General features: G+C 35.6%; 1 protein-coding gene and 1 pseudogene across 1 annotated transcript; both read left to right on the top strand.

The window, feature by feature from the left end:
• The first annotated feature begins 2735 nt into the window (after window positions 1-2735).
• On the top strand, window positions 2736-12020 carry LOC121761538 (annotated as a pseudogene).
• Window positions 12021-18165: 6145 nt separating this feature from the next.
• Window positions 18166-20727, top strand: LOC121760794 (putative UDP-glucuronate:xylan alpha-glucuronosyltransferase 4). The gene is made up of 2 exons (XM_042156411.1): window positions 18166-18865; window positions 19823-20727. The coding sequence occupies exons 1-2, from the start codon at window positions 18166-18168 to the stop codon at window positions 20725-20727; spliced, it is 1605 nt and encodes a 534-aa protein (XP_042012345.1).
• The last annotated feature ends 639 nt before the right edge of the window (window positions 20728-21366 follow it).

A 21366-nucleotide genomic window follows, 5' to 3' on the forward strand; every position in this document is an offset into this window, starting at 1 on the left:
CAAAGGTCAAGTGGGAGAATGTAGGAATATTTATTCCTATATGTGACCTATGTAGATATTGATTTAATAATAAAGATCAAGTTCAAACATATCAGTTGGATTCTAATATGAAAGACGATACCGTGATGGATCAGTTTCGATTAAAGAATTAGAATCGGGTGTATTGATAACCCTCTTCTCTTGCCTTGCATAGATGATATAAATATGTGTATATTAATGTGTATAGAATATTAAAAGCTGTAGGATAAATCTGATGTTTATATGAAAAGGTGTGAGCGAACGGACACGACTCTTCTTGAAAGGTTGTGTGTTGCCTATATATACAATCAGATTTTATACCTTTAGAGACACAATTTTACTACAGAATTCTATATACAGAAAAGTCATATTGATATTGAATTCTTCTTCATCAAAAGAATTCATAAAAGAAAGGTCAAAGAGACGAAAAGATCAACCGCAGCTTTTAGGGGAAACATCAACTCGTGGAATACAACCCTACATCAAATATAAGCTATGGATGGAGGTTGGTATATCATCTCTTTGATATGTTATGTGTTATGATTGAATTAATACGAATCTAGAATGTGATTCCGATATAGAAATCGGTAAAGCATCAAAGATGGCTAACATCGGTTCTTTATATGTTTTTGGTTTGAAAAAAGAAACATTTTTCACTAAAATTTTATTATTATATGAGAGTGGTTGGAAGCATATGCGTATTAAAGGCACACTAGGGGAACAGTTGTTGCGATTTCCACATGACAGCCTTCTTAATGCAAAGGTGACGAAATTACGTAACTCATTCTTCTTTTTCCTCTAAAGTTTCCTCACTAGTTTTTCTCTTATGCTGTCGGAACATTAAATTATTCCCCTAATTGATACTCCTTCCGTCCGTGATTAGGAGTTCCGTATTTTGTCATTTTTGTTCATCCGTCAATAAGAGTCTCAATTCACTTTTACTATAAATAGCAAATAGATCACACATTCCACTAACCCTTTTCACTCACATTCCACTATTTTTTTCTATCTGCTTTTCTTCATATTTCTTTACACCCGCCCCAAACTCAAATGAGCAATACTCCCTTTGTCCACCAATAATCGTCTCATTTTGCCATTTCGTTAGTCTACCAATAAATGTCTCATTTGGTTTTACTACTTTTGGTAATGGACCATATATTTCAATAACTTTATTTCAGTATAACTATATATAAAAGTACACCTTCCACTAATCCTATTCATCCACTTTTTACCTTGTGTGTTATGCCTTATAAGAATGTGGGGTCTATTCTACTTTTGTTAGTGAAGTATGTATCGGATGCACTTCATTAGAGAGAAAAAAATTTCCTTAAATAGATTTGTTATATTTTTAAGGATATCCCAAAATGAAAAAGATGATATATTTATTTAAGAACGGAGGGTTACATTTTTTAAGATCCGTATCCGATCAAATTTGGCCTTGTAATTATGAAGGGAGGGAGTAATATTTTGGAAAATAGAATTCGAGCACATAAGTGATCGGTAATTGCCATATTTACGTAGCATAATTCGAACGCGAAGTCTAGTGTTCAGTATTGTTTGGCATTGAAAAATTTAAGAAATAAAAAAAATAATGGGATCCCTCCGATGCTCGCTAAGCTAAATTGGCAAAGCACTTTAAGTAGTCGGTCATGTAGACGCAGGAAAAATCTCAAAAAATTTCACCTAAAAAATTGGGCTGCTTCCAGTTTCTATTGGGCCACTGAATTTCTCATAACCCATCAAACAGTTTGTATCGGGTTAGGGTGGGGAAGCTGGGTTCAAGCTTGTGGGATTGGGCTGCCACAAATATAATGGGCCTCCGACTTGGGCTAGTCAGTTGTATCGATACAGGTAGAATAGTTATCCACAGACAGTAGTTGATTTATTGAAAAATTGAGGTACGACGATTTGACACATAGAGCAACCCTTGGATTACACTTAATACCCAAATTTCCATAATAATAATAATAATATAGCTTACTCATTTTTTACTCATTACCAATCTGATCTGATCGTCCAAAACCGTACCTCAACACTAACTACAAGTTCAACTCATTTTGCCCATCTGATTTTTGGATAAATACGTTGATTTAGTCTAATAATTATGAAATATGTAGCAGTTTTAGCTAGCGCCCAATAAAAGAACATTTCTACTCTAATGCTCTCTTAGAAGAAAATGCATTTGTTTCTTCCATGCTGTCATTTTCGGTTACTATTTTTTTAATTCTCCCTCTGTTCTATACATATAAACTGAATTTTCCTTTTCAGGAGTGTAGAAATTGTTCATATCTATTTATGGAATTTATTTATCTTCTCTTTTACTTTATTATTTATGGATTCCACCGTCCACTATATTATTTAAACTACTTTTTCTTCTTCACTTTTACTTTACTAATTACGCATTAAAACTCGTGCTATCCCCAATATAATTAGCCTATTTTTATAGGACGGGAGAGTATATGAATATAGATGTACTATGCTAAAATTGTTTTCTATTTTACAAGAATTAGTTATATAATAACATTGAGAAATATAGTAGCAGTAATAAAAAATTAGAGTTGGTAGAGAATGTTCAAAATGCTAATTACATGTCACCCGCATTGTGGAAAAGCAAAGCAATACTATAAAACTGCCAAAACGGATTAGACAAGGAAATACAATATTGCAGCGTGCATCCTTGCTCTTACAGTTACAATCCACCTACATTCGATCCATCCCATACTTAACTACCTCAAACCCTCTCAATCCATGGCAAACACAACAATCAAAATTCAATGGCGTCGAAGCCCCTCACCTCCTCTTTCCTCCTCTTCTTGATAGCCCTCTTAGTCTTCACCACATACTACCTAAGATAGCTTAACGAAGACTTCCAAATCCACCCCAAATCATCACTAAATCCGGCCTTGTACGACGTCGTATCGCGGGAAATGGGGCACGAGTGGTTCAACATCGGGCTGTTGAACATGGACGAGGACGAAGCCGCTGCGTTGGTGACTAAAGGGAGGGTTGTGAAAGTGGAGATGGGAACGCTGGATGAGGGGTTGCGGTGGTCGGATTTGTTCCCGGAGTGGATCAACGAGAGCTCAATGAAGACGAGGTGCCCGGAGCTGCCTATGCCGGAGTTCGGGAGGAATGAGGAGCTGGATGTGGTGGTGGCTAGGGTTCCTTGTAGGAAGTGTGAGGGGAGTGGGTGGAGGGATGTTGCTAGGTTGCATGTGAATTTGGTGGTGGCTAATTTGTTGGTGAGGAGTGGGAGGTGAGAGGCCGGTTTTGGCAGTGTTTTTAGGGTGTTGTGGTCCGATGTGGGAGATTTTCCTACGTGATGATCTTGTGTTGCGAGTTGGTGATTCTTGGATTTATAGACCTGAGTTAAGGAGGATCACTGGATCAGACAGTTGGTGCACCTCCCGGTCGGAAGTTGCCAGGTTAGCCCAGCGTTAGCACAATCCGCCGGTGAGCTGCTGAACCGTAACCTTTTCGTTAGAGGAAAAATTGTCAAATAATGAAAGAATATCGGCTAGATTAGATTAATATGGATTAAATAATTATAGTTGGGCTACAATTATAATTAGTCCATAAGCCCAACAATCATGAAACTCTAATGACTCTTTGTCTATATAATGGTTATTTATTCTCCATTGTGGGAGATGAGAAATAGCGTAACATTAGAGAGAAAATACGTAAAGCTCTGTAGAGAGAATTCCTAGCTTTCTTCTACGGAGCAATTGTACCGGGATAGTTCCTGCATCGGATTGGATTGCACGTGGACCTCGATAGTAGTGGATTCAACTTGCAGGATTCAATCGAAGAAGAACAACACAACAAGTAAGATTTAGTTCCGTTGTGTGTTACGTGCTCAACTTGCAATATGATTATGAATCTAGATCTGTTATTCTTGTCTGCAATTTCCGCTGCGCTCATTAGATGAATACAAGAATTACTAACAGTGGTATCAGAGCCCGGGGCTTGATTCATAATTGATTTTGTCCTCTAATTAGTTCGTGGAATAATTTTGGAAATTAAAATCATATGTAATTGGGTATACTTTGGAATCTGATTCCAAAACTTTACGAAAAGGTTAATGCTTTCGAAAATTGATTTTGAACAGCTCTCTCCGCCTCTCTGAAATTTTGTGGAAATTGGATTACGCATGTGTTTTGAAAGTTCAGCAAAAGTTCTATTGTATTTTGGAAATTCTTTACAACAATTTCGAAACTTCATGCAATCGAAAGAAATTTTGAACTGTGGATTTTGAAAATTGGGTTTAGCTATTCAAATTGCTAATTTGTTTCTAAAGTCGGTGGTACACAATAATTTTGGAGAATTAATGGTAATGGTTGGGTTATGATAATTTTGGAAATTGAACTTGATAAATTCTCAATTACATCACATTTATTGATTTGATCAATAAATTATTATTCACACAAATTGTTTCAATAATTGGGACGTGGGTTAGCAATTGTTGTGTTACTGGATGTATTGGTCCATACAGATCACGATGTCATTATTTTGGAAGTGATAATAGTGATAAATCCCAATATGATGATTAGATTCATTATTTATTGAAATAATATAGCATATAATAATTCGAGAATAATATATGATGATTAGATTCATTATTTCATAATCTGCTATAATATTAACAATGTGTGATATATTATTATTTGGAAATAATATATATTTAATATTGATTTGGAATTAATATTGAATATTTAATATATTAATTTAGAATTAATATGAATTGTTAGTCCACGTTTAATTTGTAATGAAATATTAATTGGATTAATAATTCTATTTGTTGAGCATTATTTGATATCCTATGTGATAAGCATGCTATTTGATTTATGCTTATTTATTTTAAACTATAGTAGTTAGAGACCGTTTTATTGTCTGGGTAGGCGGCGCCCAGTATGTGTAGTCCGTGTTATACTATGTCTGGGTAGGCGGCGCCCAGTATTTGTAGTCCGTGTTATACTATGTCTGGGTAGGCGGCGCCCAGTAATTGTTTGAAATTTAATATTGGATATTATATTCACGAAACTAGTATCACACTTTTCCCCATAAAATATAAGTCTTGTTTTGATACAAACGCATCGTCCATCATAATTATTTGATGTTCCTAGCCTTTTCGACCACGAGTTTTACGCCAAAGTGTTTACTCTAAATCTACAAGGCCTAGGCTCATTCATAGATGCATGGTTGGCATCGTGTGATGGGGTTGACTTGCTTAAATTGTTTAGTGACGCCAAAGCGACCTAAATAGTTTATGGATGCATATTAATTGGATTAATAAACCAAGAATTGCAAAATAGTTGTTGCAATTGGCTTTGAGGCCTATCTTGTGATATTATTGTAGTGATCAGCCAAAGCAAGGGCTGCAATAATGTAGACTTGGATCTTGGACCACTAAAATTTATATTTGATATAAATTCGTATTTTATGTTTGGGGGACATAATATACGTTAAAATTAGTGGGAGCTAATCAATACAATAAACCCTTGTTTGATTAGTGATCCGAATGTGATCTTTGTATGCTTTTCTAATTTGCTTTTCGTTTTATTTTCTGTTCAGATAATATGTCAAACTTATCTTATGAGTGTATGATGGAAACAAACAAATTGACTAGGTCAAATTTCACGGAGTGGCAGAGAGACTGCCCAAAACTCAAGGCACAAGGTGCAATGAGTGGGAGTTCAGCTATGTTTGTCATTGAGATAAATATGTCTATGAATAACTCACAATCCTGGGTATTGGATACCGCTTGTGGTTCACACATTTGTAATAATGTGCAAGGTTTAATTGACAGCAGGAAAGTGAGGCCTGGGGAAGTAGACCTACGTGTTGGAAATGGAGCAAGGGTTGCTGCCGAACGCGTAGGAACTTATAGATTAAATCTTCTCTCAGGACATAGACTAGATTTACATAATTGTTATTTTGTTCCAGTTATTTCAAAGAATATTATTTCCATTCCGATGTTGGACATCGAAGGTTTTTCCTTCCATTTTGCAAACAGCAGATGCTCGTTTTCTAATAATGGATTGTTTTATGGAAATGCCTCTTTAGAGAATGGATTGTATATGCTTGAATGCAAACGGGATATTCTCAATGTGCAAAATAAAAGACTTAAACTAAGTAATACGAATAATGCAACCTATCTTTGGCATTGCAGACTTGGTCATATTAATGAGAAAAGAATAGCAAGATTGAGAAAGTTAGACTATCTCACTTCATTTGATTTTGAATCATATGGTGCTTGTGAATTCTGTCTCAAAGGAAAGATGACTAATAAGCCACTTTCTGGGAAAGGGGTGCGTGCTAATGGTGTGCTGGAGTTGATCCACACAGATGTGTGTGGACCGTTTCCAACTCAAGCAAAAGGTGGTTATTCGTACTTCATTAGTTTCACTGATGATTTGACAAGGTATGGATATGTGTATCTTATGAAACACAAATCTGAGGCCTTTGAGAAATTTAAAGAGTTTAAGTGTGAAGTTGAGAAACAACTTGGGAAAAGTATCAAGACTTTCCGATCAGATCGAGGAGGGGAATACTTGAGCTGGGAATTTCTTGATTACTTGAAATCACATGGAATTCAGTCAGACTGGACACCTCCTGGTACACCACAAATGAATGGAGTATCTGAAAGGAGAAACCGAACATTATTAGATATGGTTCGATCCATGATGAGTTTAGCTAGTCTTCCTTTATTCCTATGGGGTCATGCCTTACTAACGGCTATTTACATTCTAAATAGGGTTCCTTCTAAATCAGTCGAGAAAACACCATATGAGTTATGGTGTGGCAAGAAAGCAAGTCTTAACCATATCCGGACCTGGGGTTGTCCAGCTTTTGTTAAGAAAATGATGACTGATAAATTGGAAACCAAAAGTGAGAAATGTTATTTTGTGGGATATCCTAAAGAAACTAAAGGGTACGATTTCTACTGTCCTGAAAATCACAAGGTGATAACATCAAGGAATGTGACGTTCCTTGAAGACAATTATGTCTGCAAGGAACAAGGTCAAAATACAGTAGATCTTGAAGAAATTCAAGAACCACAAGTTAACAATGAGGATGAAGTATTATCCACTGGATTGGACAATAACTTAGTGGGAGTTTTTGATGATCTATTGGGAGGGGAAATTACTCTTAGAGAGGACCTTAGAGAGACTCTCGAAGGACCACCTCAAAACAATGAGATGCATCAAAGACAAGATGATACAATAGTTGCATCACCTCTACCTCAAGAAGATCATAGTGATATTCCTGAACCTTCTCACATACAGAATGAACAGCCTGAACCAGAGCAAAACCAACTCAATAGGCCTAGAAGGATTCGTCGTGCACCTGAGAGACTGAATCTAATGGTTGAGAACCAAGATGATGAAGTTGATTTAGATGATGATGAGCCTAAGACCTATACTGAGGCGGTGTCAGACACCGATCGAGAGAAGTGGCTTGAAGCCTTGATATCTGAAATGGACTCGATGTACTTCAACTTAGTCTGGGAACTAGTTGACTTGCCAGATGGGGTTTACCCCATAGGTTGCAAATGGATCTTCAAAAAGAAGAGAGATGCAGATGGCAAAGTACAAACCTACAAGGCTAGGTTAGTGGCAAAGGGTTATAGTCAGCGTGAAGGCATTGACTATGATGAAACCTTTTCGCCAGTTGCTAAGATCAAGTCCATTATGATATTACTTGCAATTGCTGCATACTACAATTTCGACATTTGGCAAATGGATGTCAAAACCGCATTTCTCAATGGAGAATTAGAAGGCGATGTCTATATGACACAGCCAGAAGGTTTTGTATCGAAAGAAAGGCCGAATGCAGTGTGCAAGCTAAAGAAGTCCATCTATGGACTTAAGCAAGCTTCGAGGAGTTGGAATATTTGTTTTGACAGAACAATCAAATCGTTTGGTTTTGTCAGAAGCAAAGAGGACCCATGTGTTTATAGTAAACGCGAGAATGGAAACGTTGTCTTCCTCATCATATATGTTGATGACATCTTGATTATGGGAAGCGATCGTTCCATGATGCAATCCGTGAAAGAATGGTTGTCTAGTTCCTTTATGATGAAGGATCTGGGTGATGCTTCCTACATCCTTGGAATTAAGATCAATCGAGATAGACCAAATAGGATGTTAGGATTATCACAATCCACTTACATAGACAAGTTGCTAAGGCGCTTCTCAATGGAGAATTCTAAGAAAGGTTTTCTTCCTATGGGACATGGCATTGTATTGTCAAAGAAGGATTGTCCTTCTAATGACAAAGAAAGAGACAACATGAAAAGGATCCCGTATGCTTCGGCTATAGGATCTATTATGTATGCCATGATTTCTACTAGGCCAGATGTGGCCTATGCGCTTAGCATGACAGGCAGATTTCAGCAAAATCCCGGTGAGGAACATTGGAAAACTGTTAAGACTATTCTTAAGTACCTTAGAAGGACTAAAGAATATTTCTTAGTCTATGGTGGACAACCAGAGTTATCAGTTACTGGGTACACTGATGCTAGTTTCCAAACAGACCATGACGACTATAAGTCTCAGTCTGGATATGTTTTTGTCCTCAGTGGTGGAGCAGTGAGTTGGAATAGTTCCAAACAAGGTACAACTGCCGATTCCACCACCGAAGCCGAGTATATTGCTGCATCTGAAGCTGCCAAAGAAGTTGTTGCTTTGTTAGAGTTCGTTAAAGAACTGGGTGTCATTCCGAGTGCCAATAGTGCAATACCTTTGTATTGTGACAACACTGGTGCTGTTGCGCAAGCAAAAGAACCCAGAGCTACGAACAGGAACAAGCATGTTCCCAGAAGATATCATCTGATCAGAGAAATAATTGAAAGAGGCGACATAAAATTAGAAAGAGTACCCACTGATGATAATTTGGCTGATCCTTTCACCAAACCGTTATGTATAGCAAAACACAACAAGCACTTTGAGAGCTTAGGTGTTAAGTGTGTTGGTAGATGGCTTTGAATCAGTGGGAGTTACAGTTTTATATGTCTTAGAAACATTTTGTGTTGGGACAATATTACTTGATCACGTTATATGAAAATTTTATTTTCTATGGGTTTTGTGCGCTTATTGGAATAATTGTTTAAAATGTTTGCATTTATTCTAAATATTTGTTCCCTTGAATTATGACTGTCGTTAATGGTGTGAGACATTAATGATATAGTATAATTCTAAAATAGCCCTAACCAATGATCATCAAGAATGAGATACTGATGATATGTTATAGGTTAGCATGGGGTTTGCATCACATTCTTCGAGAATGTAGTTGTTCTCACAACTATGAGATATTAGATACTCGTGATGGACACATGGTATACTTTGGAGAGTATTGGTATACCCTACTATTAAACTGTTTTGTTGAGTGTCTACAGTTTATTAGTACATGAAGTATGTAATAGTCCTTGGATCTGAGGTCATTACACATTTTGTTTGTTGAGTGGTGTGCTTTGACCTTGTACAACGCTTTACCTCCCCTCGGAGGATTAAGACACGGACTTGTGTTGGGTACATCATAAGATAAATGGAAATGGTAGTTGAGCCAAGAATGAGATTCATTCCTCGATTAGAATTTTGAGATAACACTCAAATTCTCTATATTACTTGACCATTAAGTCATTGGCCAATGCAAAGATATATTCAATTAAAGTAATTAAATATGATCGAATGGGTCATTTAATAAAGATGAGATAAAGTGATTGAGCTATTTGGGTGACACATGACAAATCTTAGGCTCAATCGGGTGGTTCGTGAATGAAAGGAAGTTACTATAAACTTTGTGTAAATGCTTGTTTACCGAATTCACGTAAACGTCCTTCATATATCGAGCTACGCTGCCAACGCAGTCTAGGAGTTTTGTGCAGACTTCGATTAGATCGTCGTCGATAATGAGGGCCTAAAGGGTCACACTATAAGTGTATTTTGATCCGCTCAAGGGTACAAAGTTGGAACTGCGTATTATATCTAATGCTAGTCCAAGTGGGAGATTGAAAGAATATGGGCTAGATTAGATGAATATGGATTAAATAATTATAGTTGGGCTACAATTATAATTAGTCCATAAGCCCAACAATCATGAAACTCTAATGACTCTTTGTCTATATAATGGTTATTTATTCTCCATTGTGGGAGATGAGAAATAGCGTAACATTAGAGAGAAAATACGTAAAGCTCTGTAGAGAGAATTCCTAGCTTTCTTCTACGGAGCAATTGTACCGGGATAGTTCCTGCATCGGATTGGATTGCACGTGGACCTCGATAGTAGTGGATTCAACTTGCAGGATTCAATCGAAGAAGAACAACACAACAAGTAAGATTTAGTTCCGTTGTGTGTTACGTGCTGCTGAACCGTAACCTTTTCGTTAGAGGAAAAATTGTCAAATAAATCACGAATAATGGTCAAATTTTGGTCCATCCGACACTTTTCATTGAAAAATAAATCACAAAGTTTGAGATTTTCGCAATTATTATCACATCCTTCAATTTTTCCGACGAATTACGTGCTGATGTAGCAGTCAGTTCAAAATATATGGACAAAACGTCATTTCATACTTAATTTTGAATATTGTTTTGTTCACGTGTTTTAAACCGATTGCTACATCAACACATAATTGTCAAAAAAAAAAGAGAGATGTATTTTATGATAGTGAAAATCTCAAACTATGTAATTTATTTTTTAAATTTTGAAAAGTGTAGGACGAACTCGAATTTGACTATCTTTCTGTTTTATTTGGCTATTCGTCTTTCTTTAGAAACCCTTTTTTAGCCCCGTTTGACCTCTTAGGACATAGAATTACGAAAGTTTTCCAATGATATTATACTTGGAAGATATAAATCATTAAAAGCATAGTATGATAGTAATTCCTAAAGTAGGAAATAAGTAGGTTCGATATAGTAGACGAATGAGAGTGGTTTCTTGAGTAATAGTTAGTAAACTAATCTAACTAATTGAGATTAAATCAAGTGGTGGGTTGTGTTTAGGTTCAGAATCTAGAGGTGCAGAGGAATACGCGACAGTGCTACATTCCCCATAAGCATACGTGTGTGGAGCCATAGCTCTAGCACATAGCATCCTCCAAACAAACACGACCTCATCCTCCTTGCCGACGACCACATCTCCCCCGAATCAATTGAAGGCCTCCGATCAGCCGGCTGGAACATCAAGCGAATCCGACGGATACGAAGCCCTCAGTCGAGGAAAAACTCCTACAACGAGTGGAACTACAGCAAGCTCCGCCTCTGGCAGCTCCTAGACTACGACAAGGTCATGTTCATAGACGCCGACCTCATCGTCACCAGAAGCCTCGACCACTTCTTCACCCACCCGCAGATCTCCGCCGCCCCCAACAACAAGGAAATCTTCACCTCGGGCCTCATGCTTCTAGAACCTTCCCTGTGACCTGCTATGCACGATTTAATTAATTTTAGAAAAACTAATTTAAGATCAATTTTATACTTATTTTTGTTTCATATGCAAACAGGTGGCTGGTCCGCTCCTACAACGGTGGCGACCAGGGCTTTCTCAACGAGATGTTCCCGTGGTGGTACCGCCTCCCCAAGAAGATCAACCATCTCAAGTTCTTCCGGTCGGATGGAGGCCATGAGCACCAGATAGCGGATGATGCCTACGCGCTGCACTACCTTGGAATGAAGCCGTGGATGTGCTACAAGGACTACGACTGCAACTGGGACAAGGCGGCCACGCAGAGATTCGCCAGCGACTCTGCCAATGAGAGGTGGTGGCGCGTGTATGACAGCATGCCGGAGAAGTTGAGGCGGTTCTGCGCCTTGACGCCGGTGGCGGATGCCAGGATTAGAAACAATAGGGTTAAGGCGAAGCGTGCTAAGTTTGGTGATGGACACTGGAGGATTAAGGTGAAGGATCTCAGGCAAATTCAGTTGTCATGGTTATATATACGCGTGTATAAATTAATTAATTTAAAATGAATTTGTTGTCCCCATTAATGTCATTGCGGCTAGAAGTGCTACAAAGTTTTATAGAAGAAATGCATGTTAAATACTTGAAAATGATTCAAAGATTAAATAGGAGTAGTACTTATAAGTAATGGAACAATTGAGATATTCATTTTAGCAATAAGAGCTTATGGATCAGTTTGTATCGTTGGAAATTTAACTAAGAAGAAACACGACTCTCGTGTTTATTTGTTGTAAACTCATTACTCATTGTCCAATTTCTATTTTTTTATGCCAACAAACATTCACGAAGATGTGTAACCGGAATGTGTGAGGTGTAAACATATGTTTATGTATGAACAATGTATATTTAAGAACTACTCTCTCTGGTTCCCTATAGACGTTCCTGGAAGTTCACTTACTAAAAATTATTAAAAATAATAAAAGTAAAATGAAATATTAATTGAAATCCATCCAAATAAAATAATTTGAGATATTTATTGGAAACAATATAAATTGATTGTTTTTTAACAAAGGTAAAATCACAGCGAACAACAATCACAACTCATGGACACAATCACTGCTAACACAGTCACAATAAAAGAGAACGTTGGGATTTTTGTGACTCACTTAAAAATACTTCCTTCGTCCGTGATTAAATGTCCCGTATTTGACCGGCACGAGTTTTAAGAAATTGTTTGACTTTATGTATGAAAGTGAGTAGAAAAGTTAGTGGAATGTGAGTCCTACTTTTATATATTAGTTTTATATTAGGTCCACTTACTAAATAGAGTAAAAGTGAAATGAGACATTTAATGGCGGACGGAAGAAAAAGGAAAAATGAGACATTTAATGGCGGGCGGAGGGAGTATAGAGTATTCAATTTTTTCAAACTTATCTAAGATAAATAAAATTAAAATGTATAGACATACATTCAACAATTATTCCTAAACTAGAACACATTTAATTCGTATGCATGCAAATTAAATTCCCACACATGCATACAAGAGATTTATTAGGATACATATCCGGCATCAAACCTAAATTTGAATCTCCGGAAATTTGATGATGGCTTGAAAAATTAATTTTGATCACTATAGACATTAATATTGAACCATTTCGTCCATTATCAAGTTATGAATAATTTAGATCATTTTATAATTAAATTATTCAATTTTGTTTAAGATATTTAACATTCATTAGTTAATCAAATTTGATCTTATAATACTTGCTCATCCATCAAAAATAGTTCCACTACTGAATGACACGAATTTAATATGAAATTGGTACAGTATAAATGAGAAATAAAAATATTTGGTTAAGTAGCAATGGACGTTGCCTATATAATCAGCAGTGTTTAGTTATGGCAAATTTTTCATTTAAGTATGAGACTAGTTTTGGTAGACGGACTGAAACATGAGATTATTTTTATGGACGTAGAGTGTGCATTTTAGCAAGAGTGGGACTAGTCCATGAACCTTAATTTATTGTACGGAAGCAATTCTAACTTATCATGCTCACGTACAATAAAACTTTTCTCGAATACCTTTTCGTGGATGTTATAATCGACATGGTTTCTGCCAACATGGCTTATAGTAACTTCATTACTGGCACCGCTGATATATTAAAAATCACTACCGAAGATATAAGTACTTGGATTGCGGAAAAACCATCACCCATCAGTGGCATATCCAGTATAGGAACAAGGGGGTACAACTGTACCCCCAAATTTTGATATTTTTACTATATATTGTCGAGCCATTGTAAGGAAGCTCTATTGGTCTAGTGGTAAAACACCTATTATTCTTCTTACTCACCCAAGTTTGAATCCCAGATGCTACTTTCAAGTTTTTGCTGTTGTATTTTTGTTTTATTTCCTTATTTTGTAGTTATATTCTATATGAAGTTATTAATATTTTTATTTGTTTTGTAAGGAAAGTGGTTCATCTTCCTTGGGACAGAGCGAGTGTATTTTGTTTGTATACAAAACTTTCAATATATATTTATATTTATTATATTGCTTCTTTTCTGTTTGAAGAATAGTACTCCCCCCGTCCCATTAAAGATGACTCACTTTTCTTTTTAGTTTGTCCCAACCAAGATGACTCATTACTAATGGAAACACCTTTTATCTCTACTTTATTCGCTCTCTCTTACTTTACTCTCTCCACTTAATACACAAAATAAAACTACATAAAATCCCGTGCCTCCCAAGGAATGGGTCATCTTACTTGGGACGGAGGGAGTAATAGTTATATCCTTGAATAATTTAGATTTATTATTGTATTTTTTGCTAATAAGATTTGCAAATATTTTATCAATTATTTGGTTATTATGTATTATTTTTTCTTGTAGTAATTGCAACTTTGTTCAAATAATTTATGTTCAAAAGATTTATTTTCAGGATATTTTATTACTGCTATATAATTATTATATTTATAATTAACAAAAATATCTAAATAAGATATTCTCCACTAATAAAACAAAAGAAAAATGATCGATCGAATTTTAAAGCTTCAAATCAATATAAGTATCGCACCACCGAATCAAAAATTCTAGATAGGCCACTGTCACCCATTGATATCGTTTAATCATTAGAGTTTGCATAATGGAATACAAACATTACGAATTGACTTTATCTTAGTTACCTACGATGAAAAACATTTCATGTTATGAATTCTTTTAGTAATACACCACACATCGGTGTCATTAGTCAACCCAAAGGTTAAACAACTTTTCCTAAGCACTGCAACCGTTAATCTCTTTGGCAATGCTCAACAAATGATCCTTTAATGACATAATCAACATTTCCTACAGTGCAAAAGATTTGACCATTTATTTGACAAGTCATGGGACAAATGCTTATTTGCACATTACCAGCACAACACATTTGCTTCACATCGTAAATGTGATTTTCAGTGTCAATCCTGCAAATATTTGTTATGATACACTACCTATTAACACTAAAACAGACGGCAAGTTTACATGCTTTTATAGTATAGCTAGAGATAAGGATGGGTATTACCTATTAACACTAAAACAGACGGCAAGTTTACATGCTTTTATAGTATAGCTAGAGATAAGGATGGGTATTGAGTTATGATGTCTTATAGCTAAAGGTAGGTATGGGTATTGAATTATGATGTCTAATATTCAAACTGAGTAGTGCAAGCAAGTTTCATATACTATATGGGAAAATAGATTTTTGATGTGATTTTTATAACTAGAATAGATAAAAGAGTAAAGGTCAATTTTTGTCTTAAACATATGACCAAAATACGAATTTGGTAAAAAAACATTCACTTTTTGAAAAATAGGTCCATAACAAATGAAAATGTGGCCGAAGTAGTCCTTTTTTTACCGTTCCGTCAAAAAAACTAGCGGTCAACGCTAATTGCACAGTGGCATAACCGTTAGTTTTTTGACGGAACCGTTAAAAAAGGACCACTGCGACGAGGATTTCATTTGTTATGAACCTGTTTTTTAAAAAGTGAATATTTTGGACTAAATTCGTATTTTAGTCATATGTTTAGGACCAAGATTGACTTTTACTCTAGATAAAATGACAAAGAATGAATAAATGCAAGTAATTAATAGTTGAATAGTACCCCCGGTCTCATAATAGATGACACGCTTAGGTAATAACACATGATTTTAGAAATGTTATTTTGTGTGCTAGGTGTAGAGAGAAATTAGTATATACCAAACTACTTTAAAACACTAAACACCAAATGCATTATTATATAATAACGCGGAGTTCATTACAACTTTATTTGTAGTTCATTAAAGGAAATTCTGAGATTTAAAAATAATGACATCATCATGCATAGTTTAGAAATCTGAAGTTCATTATAAGTTTGTTATTAGTTCATTATAATGAACTCTATGTTATCATATAATGATGTTGTTCGGCGTTTAAGGTTTAAGAGTGGTTTGGTATTGATCACAGTCCTATCATCATATATACTGTTATAAAGTGGAAGTTGTGTGAAAATACAATGTCTTCTATTTATAAGACTAACCATAACTTAATGAACAAGAAAATATAATATAAAGATATGGTAATCAATAATAGACTAAATACTAGAAATATGAAAGATATTTGAGATATGCTCGTATCATATCATTCTCCATACTAAGAACATCTTTTCTATTTTCTCCTCAAGAAAAAAGCTGAGATTCAATAGACGAGTACCGTTACATGTTAAAGAATAATAAGATCTTTAACGAAATATTTGAAGTGAAGTGGGAGTGTTAGCTGGATACCTCGATTAGGATTAGACTAAATAGAGGATTGATTAGCGGGCTAATTACACGATCCTTTAATTTTTGCTATGTTTGAGTTTGGGCCATTTATAATGGGATAAGGAAATAATGAAAAGTGGTCACTTTTACTAGACCCGTGAGAAAATTATAAAAACTTTCAAAACTTCCAAACTCATCGCCTTGATCTCATTAAATAATCCTAATAAATAGGCCTTTGAATTGGAGTCTACGTGTTTTGTACATTATCAGGTTTGTTGAATGGTCACTTTCTTCTAACTATATATCAATACCTAAATAATGTAATTGACATTTCAAAGTAGATCAAGTCATATTTAGAGTTCTCCATCAAAACATTATATTCCACTTTTATCATTTCCGTATTTATTGTGTTTTATTAATGTTGTGTACTACAGTACTAGTGTTATTTTTTGTAACACTTCAAAATGATATTTTAGTTCCTATTTAGGACATAGATGGTAATTTTATTTGCAAGTTAACCCTATTGCATATTGTTATTTAAGATGAAAATTAATTATATTTAATAATTAACATTAATTATGTGTCAGTTTTCCAACATTAAATATAAAGGTAGAAGTTTCATTACAAACGTCACCAAACTAATTCATAAAGGTATTGATACCTTAATTGCTTTTAATGTTTAAATGATCAATCAAATTCACATTTAAATTAAGAGAACCAACTTTTGGTGGTTAACCTAAATTTTTATTAATACTTTAAAAAAACCTATATTTCTATTAATAATAATCACAAAACATAGAGCAAGATCGGATCGTGGTGAGATGACTTAAGATGTAAAATCCAAATATACACTTAGCTGACATATTTGCATTTTTTATAATTATAAATACATTATCAATATTAGTAATTTGTAAAAAAAAGTTCTCACTTTATCCATCGTTAATTTTTTACCGGACATCATAATTGTCATTTATTGAGCTCATAATAAACCATGTTATATAGGAGTAGTACATAAATATACAACACCTAGCTAATCAATATTTGTTGCAAGGTTTGGAGCAATGTTTTAAAAACCGGACCGGCAAGCGAACCTGCATCGTTACTGGTTAACTGGTTCAACCAATGGTTCACTGGTCGAACCATTGGTTGAACCAAAATACTGTTTATACATATATATTTATTTCTTTAGTAGTAAATAATAAAATTTAATTATATGTTTTATCAATAAATATTAGAGTATTATACATTTAATAGTATTATTACAGAAAAAAAGTCTTGTACTAGTATATTAGAATATTTAATGATGTTAAGTTTGAATACAATAATAAATTATAATACACAATATTAAAAACTAATATTAAACTCTATGTATAATTATAAACTCCTATATTGTAAAATATTAGTGAGTGTAAAAAAATAATTAAAATATAAGAAATATATTATAATTAACAATTTCTTAAAAGAATATAAAATTAAAATGAATTATCTTAAAAGAATACAAAATTAAAATGAATTATTAGTTTCGGTGGAAAAAAGAATTTAAGATTTAATGTATAAGGATAATTAATGTTCATAATATTTCAAAATGACCATTTGGTGGAGTGGTAAAGAAGTTGGTATTAGAGATGTGGTCATGTGTTCAAGTCCTATCAACAACAAATTTTAAATAGATATTTTGAAAAAGTTAAAACCGGTTTCCGGTTCACGGTCGGACCGGTCGGTTCCACCGGTTCGCAGCGATTCAATATGCTAGTGGTTTTTAGGGGTGAACCAGACCGAACTGCCTGCCGGTTCGCGGTTGAACCGGTCGAACCGGCCGGTTCGGTCCGGTTTTTAAAACACTGGTTTGGAGGTTTAATTGGTTGAGAATATTAAAACTCTTTACCATCCCATATTACATATATTTAGCTCAAACTCTTGATAATGTATACAATAAGAACACTGAGTAAAGCACGCATACTCCTTAATGGCGGCGTCGAAGCCCTCAAGGCGGAAGCCATTCACCTTTCCCGCTATTATTTTCTTGGCAACACTCGTCACATTCAACATCCAATACCTAATCCAGCTGCATCAAGAAGTCCAGAATGCTGTAAACCACCGCACAACGGCCACGAGCCTCAATTGGTTCGAGTTTGTTGCACGAGAGCTGGGACACGAGGCCATCAACGTTGCATTGGTCAACATGGACGACGAAACGACGCTTCCACACAAGATCCCCACCAAAGGGGAGATTGTCAAGGTGGATTTCGACCGCGTGGTCGAGGCTGTGCAGTGGTCTCATTTGTATCCGGAGTGGATCGATGAGACCAATGCAAAGTGCCCGAATGTGCCCATGCCCGTGTTCGAAAACTACGACCAACTGGACGTGGTGGTTGCTAGGGTTCCTCCGGATGAATTTGGTTTGAAGGATGTTTTTCGGTTGCAAGTGAATTTGGTGGTTGCTAACTTGTTAGTGAGATGTGGGAGAGTCCAAAGTGGGATTAGTAGACCAATATTTGCTGTGTTTATAGGGGCAAGTGGGCCCATGTCGGAGATATTTCGATGTGATGATCTTGTGTTGCACGATGCTGATTATTGGATTCACAGACCTGAGTTGACAAGGATCAGACAGATTGTACTCATGCCTGTCGGAAGTTGCCAACTCAACCCTCCTTTACCACATATTGGTAAGCTTAACAAAACTTGACCTAGCTATACATACTCTTTCCATCGATAAAATAATGCTCATATTTACTATTTTGGTCGGTCTACATTTGCTTTATCCATTTTGGTAAGTGGACTTTACTTTCCACTAACTAATTATACTTATGCTCTATTATAAAATTAATACTCCATATAAAAGTGGGCTACTTATTCCACTAACTTTTTCTACCATTTTTCTTTCATATTTCTTAAAACTCCCACCGAGTTAAAATAGCACTTTAAATCATGGACCGAAGTGGAGCATTTCTTGTTTGGCACGGGACTTTATGCAATACTACCTCTGTCCCTGAAAGTTTATCCCATTTTTCCATTTCCGTCCGTCTCACAAAAATTGTCTCATTTAGCTTTTTACCATTTTTTGTAGTGGACCTCATATTCCACTAACTCGTTCCTGCTCACATTTTATTATAAAACTAATAGATAAAAGTAGGACCTACATTCCACTAACTTTTTCAACCCGCTTTTCATTACATTTCTTAAAACCCGTGTCGGGTCAAAGTGGGATAATATTTGGGGGACAGAGGTAGTATTATTTTGTGAGTTAAGTGGAAAGAAGATAAAGTAAGAGTGAGAAAAAGTAGAGAAAATCATATTTCTATTTTAAAATTGTGTAATTTATAATAGGGCAACGTAAAAAGAAAAAAATGGCTAAATTTTGAGTGTGACATGGATCGTGATAGAACTTTTCTCAAAGCTAGAACATAAAACTATATTACTTCTCAAATAAGTTGATTCATTAATATAATTTTTGACTCAATATCAACAACTAATATATTTTGTGATGCCAACTAATTTTAATATATCAGATAACAAATGTGATTTTCAGTTATCAAAGCTCTAATTTTAAAAAAGTTAACCACTCCCGGCCCTATATAGGAGGAGTATATGTTTATTAAATTTTGACTTTGTACTATATTTAGGTAAAGAATTAGGGATTGAGAGGTTGAAGCAACCAAGAGAGGCTTATGCTACTATAGTCCACTCGACAGAAACCTATGTGTGTGGAGCAATAGCTCTAGCAAGAAGCATCATCAAACTAAACACAACCAAAGACCTCATCTTGCTAGCCGATTATCACATCTCTCCCAAATCCATCAACGGCCTCCAATCGGCCGGGTGGAAGATAAAGCAGATCAAACGCATACGAAACCCTCACTCGAAAAAAAAATCGTACAACGAGTGGAACTACAGCAAGCTCCGCCTCTGGCAGCTAACAGACTACGACAAAATCATCTTCATCGACTCCGACTTCATCGTCACAAAAAGCCTCGACAATTTCTTCAAATACCCGGGCATCTCCGCCCGGGGAAACAACCAAGACCGGTTCAACTCGGGGCTGATGCTCCTAGAGCCATCAATGTGCACTTTCAGGAGGTTGATGGAGAAGAGATGGGTGGTGAGATCGTACAACGGCGGCGATCAAGGCTACCTGAATGAGATGTTTCCATGGTGGCATCGCCTCCCCAACAAGATCAACCATCTCACCTACTTTGATCCGAATAACGGAGATGAAGATAGGGAGCATGTAGTTGAAAGTGATGTGTATGCGATTCACTACCTTGGGTGGAAGCCGTGGTGGTGCTACAGAGACTACGACTGCAATTGGGATGGCCCCAAAAATAAAAAATTTGCGAGTGACTCGGCAAACAACATTTGGTGGGATGTTTATGATAAGGCGTCTGATGAAATGAAGGAAAACTGTTTTTTGACGCCGGAAATGTATAATAGGTTTTGGAACAACAGAAAGAGAGCCAAGGAAGCTAACTTGTCGGATGGGCATTGGAGGATCAAAATTAGAGATCCGAGGTTGAATAATAAATTGTGATGGAAATGTAATTTTGTCCAATTTTTGGTGCTTCGGATCTGTGTTTAGGATTTTGGATTTCTATTTATGATTAAATTTCTGGTCTTTTGGATTCATATTTTTCGATAGTTTGGTTTGGTTTGTTGTTAAGATTCAACTTTCATAAAAACTGGATTTTCAGATAGGTTTGGATTAGTCAAAAATCTAAACCGAAATCTGAATACTCACTTGGAAAGATGATAACTTATGCCCTCTAGTAACATCCTAGATATTAGTGTTATAAAAGTTGTTCGACGTTCCAACATTGCTCAGACTTAGTTATACAACAAATTGGGAGTAGTTCGTCTTTAATTAATAGGTTTGCTGCCAAACTATAGTATACTCTTTTAACATGTCATTATTAGTAACTCTTAATTATACTTATTCAATTATTATCCTTAATACTAACAATTATAATTAGTTATGACTTATGGTTGTGGGTGTGTGTACGTGTCTTTACTATTTTTGTATAGAAAACAGATAGAGAAGGATAAACGTGCACTAGACATTCTTATTTTCAGATCTTTGTTATCTGATGTTGAGTTGGTCCTATCGTACTCCCTTGGTCCATCAATACAAGATGATTTTTTACCCGGCACGAATTTAAAGATCAGTAAAAGG

The sequence above is a fragment of the Salvia splendens genome, chromosome 13, assembly GCF_004379255.2.
Source record: "Salvia splendens isolate huo1 chromosome 13, SspV2, whole genome shotgun sequence".
NCBI lineage: Eukaryota > Viridiplantae > Streptophyta > Magnoliopsida > Lamiales > Lamiaceae > Salvia > Salvia splendens.

Coding starts and splice junctions, on each gene's coding strand:
- LOC121760794 (XM_042156411.1), top strand. CDS start 18,166: ATGGCGGCGTCGAAGCCCTCAAGGCGGAAGCCATTCACCTTTCCCGCT. Junction 18,866..19,822: donor CCCTCCTTTACCACATATTG/GTAAGCTTAACA, acceptor TACTATATTTAG/GTAAAGAATTAGGGATTGAG.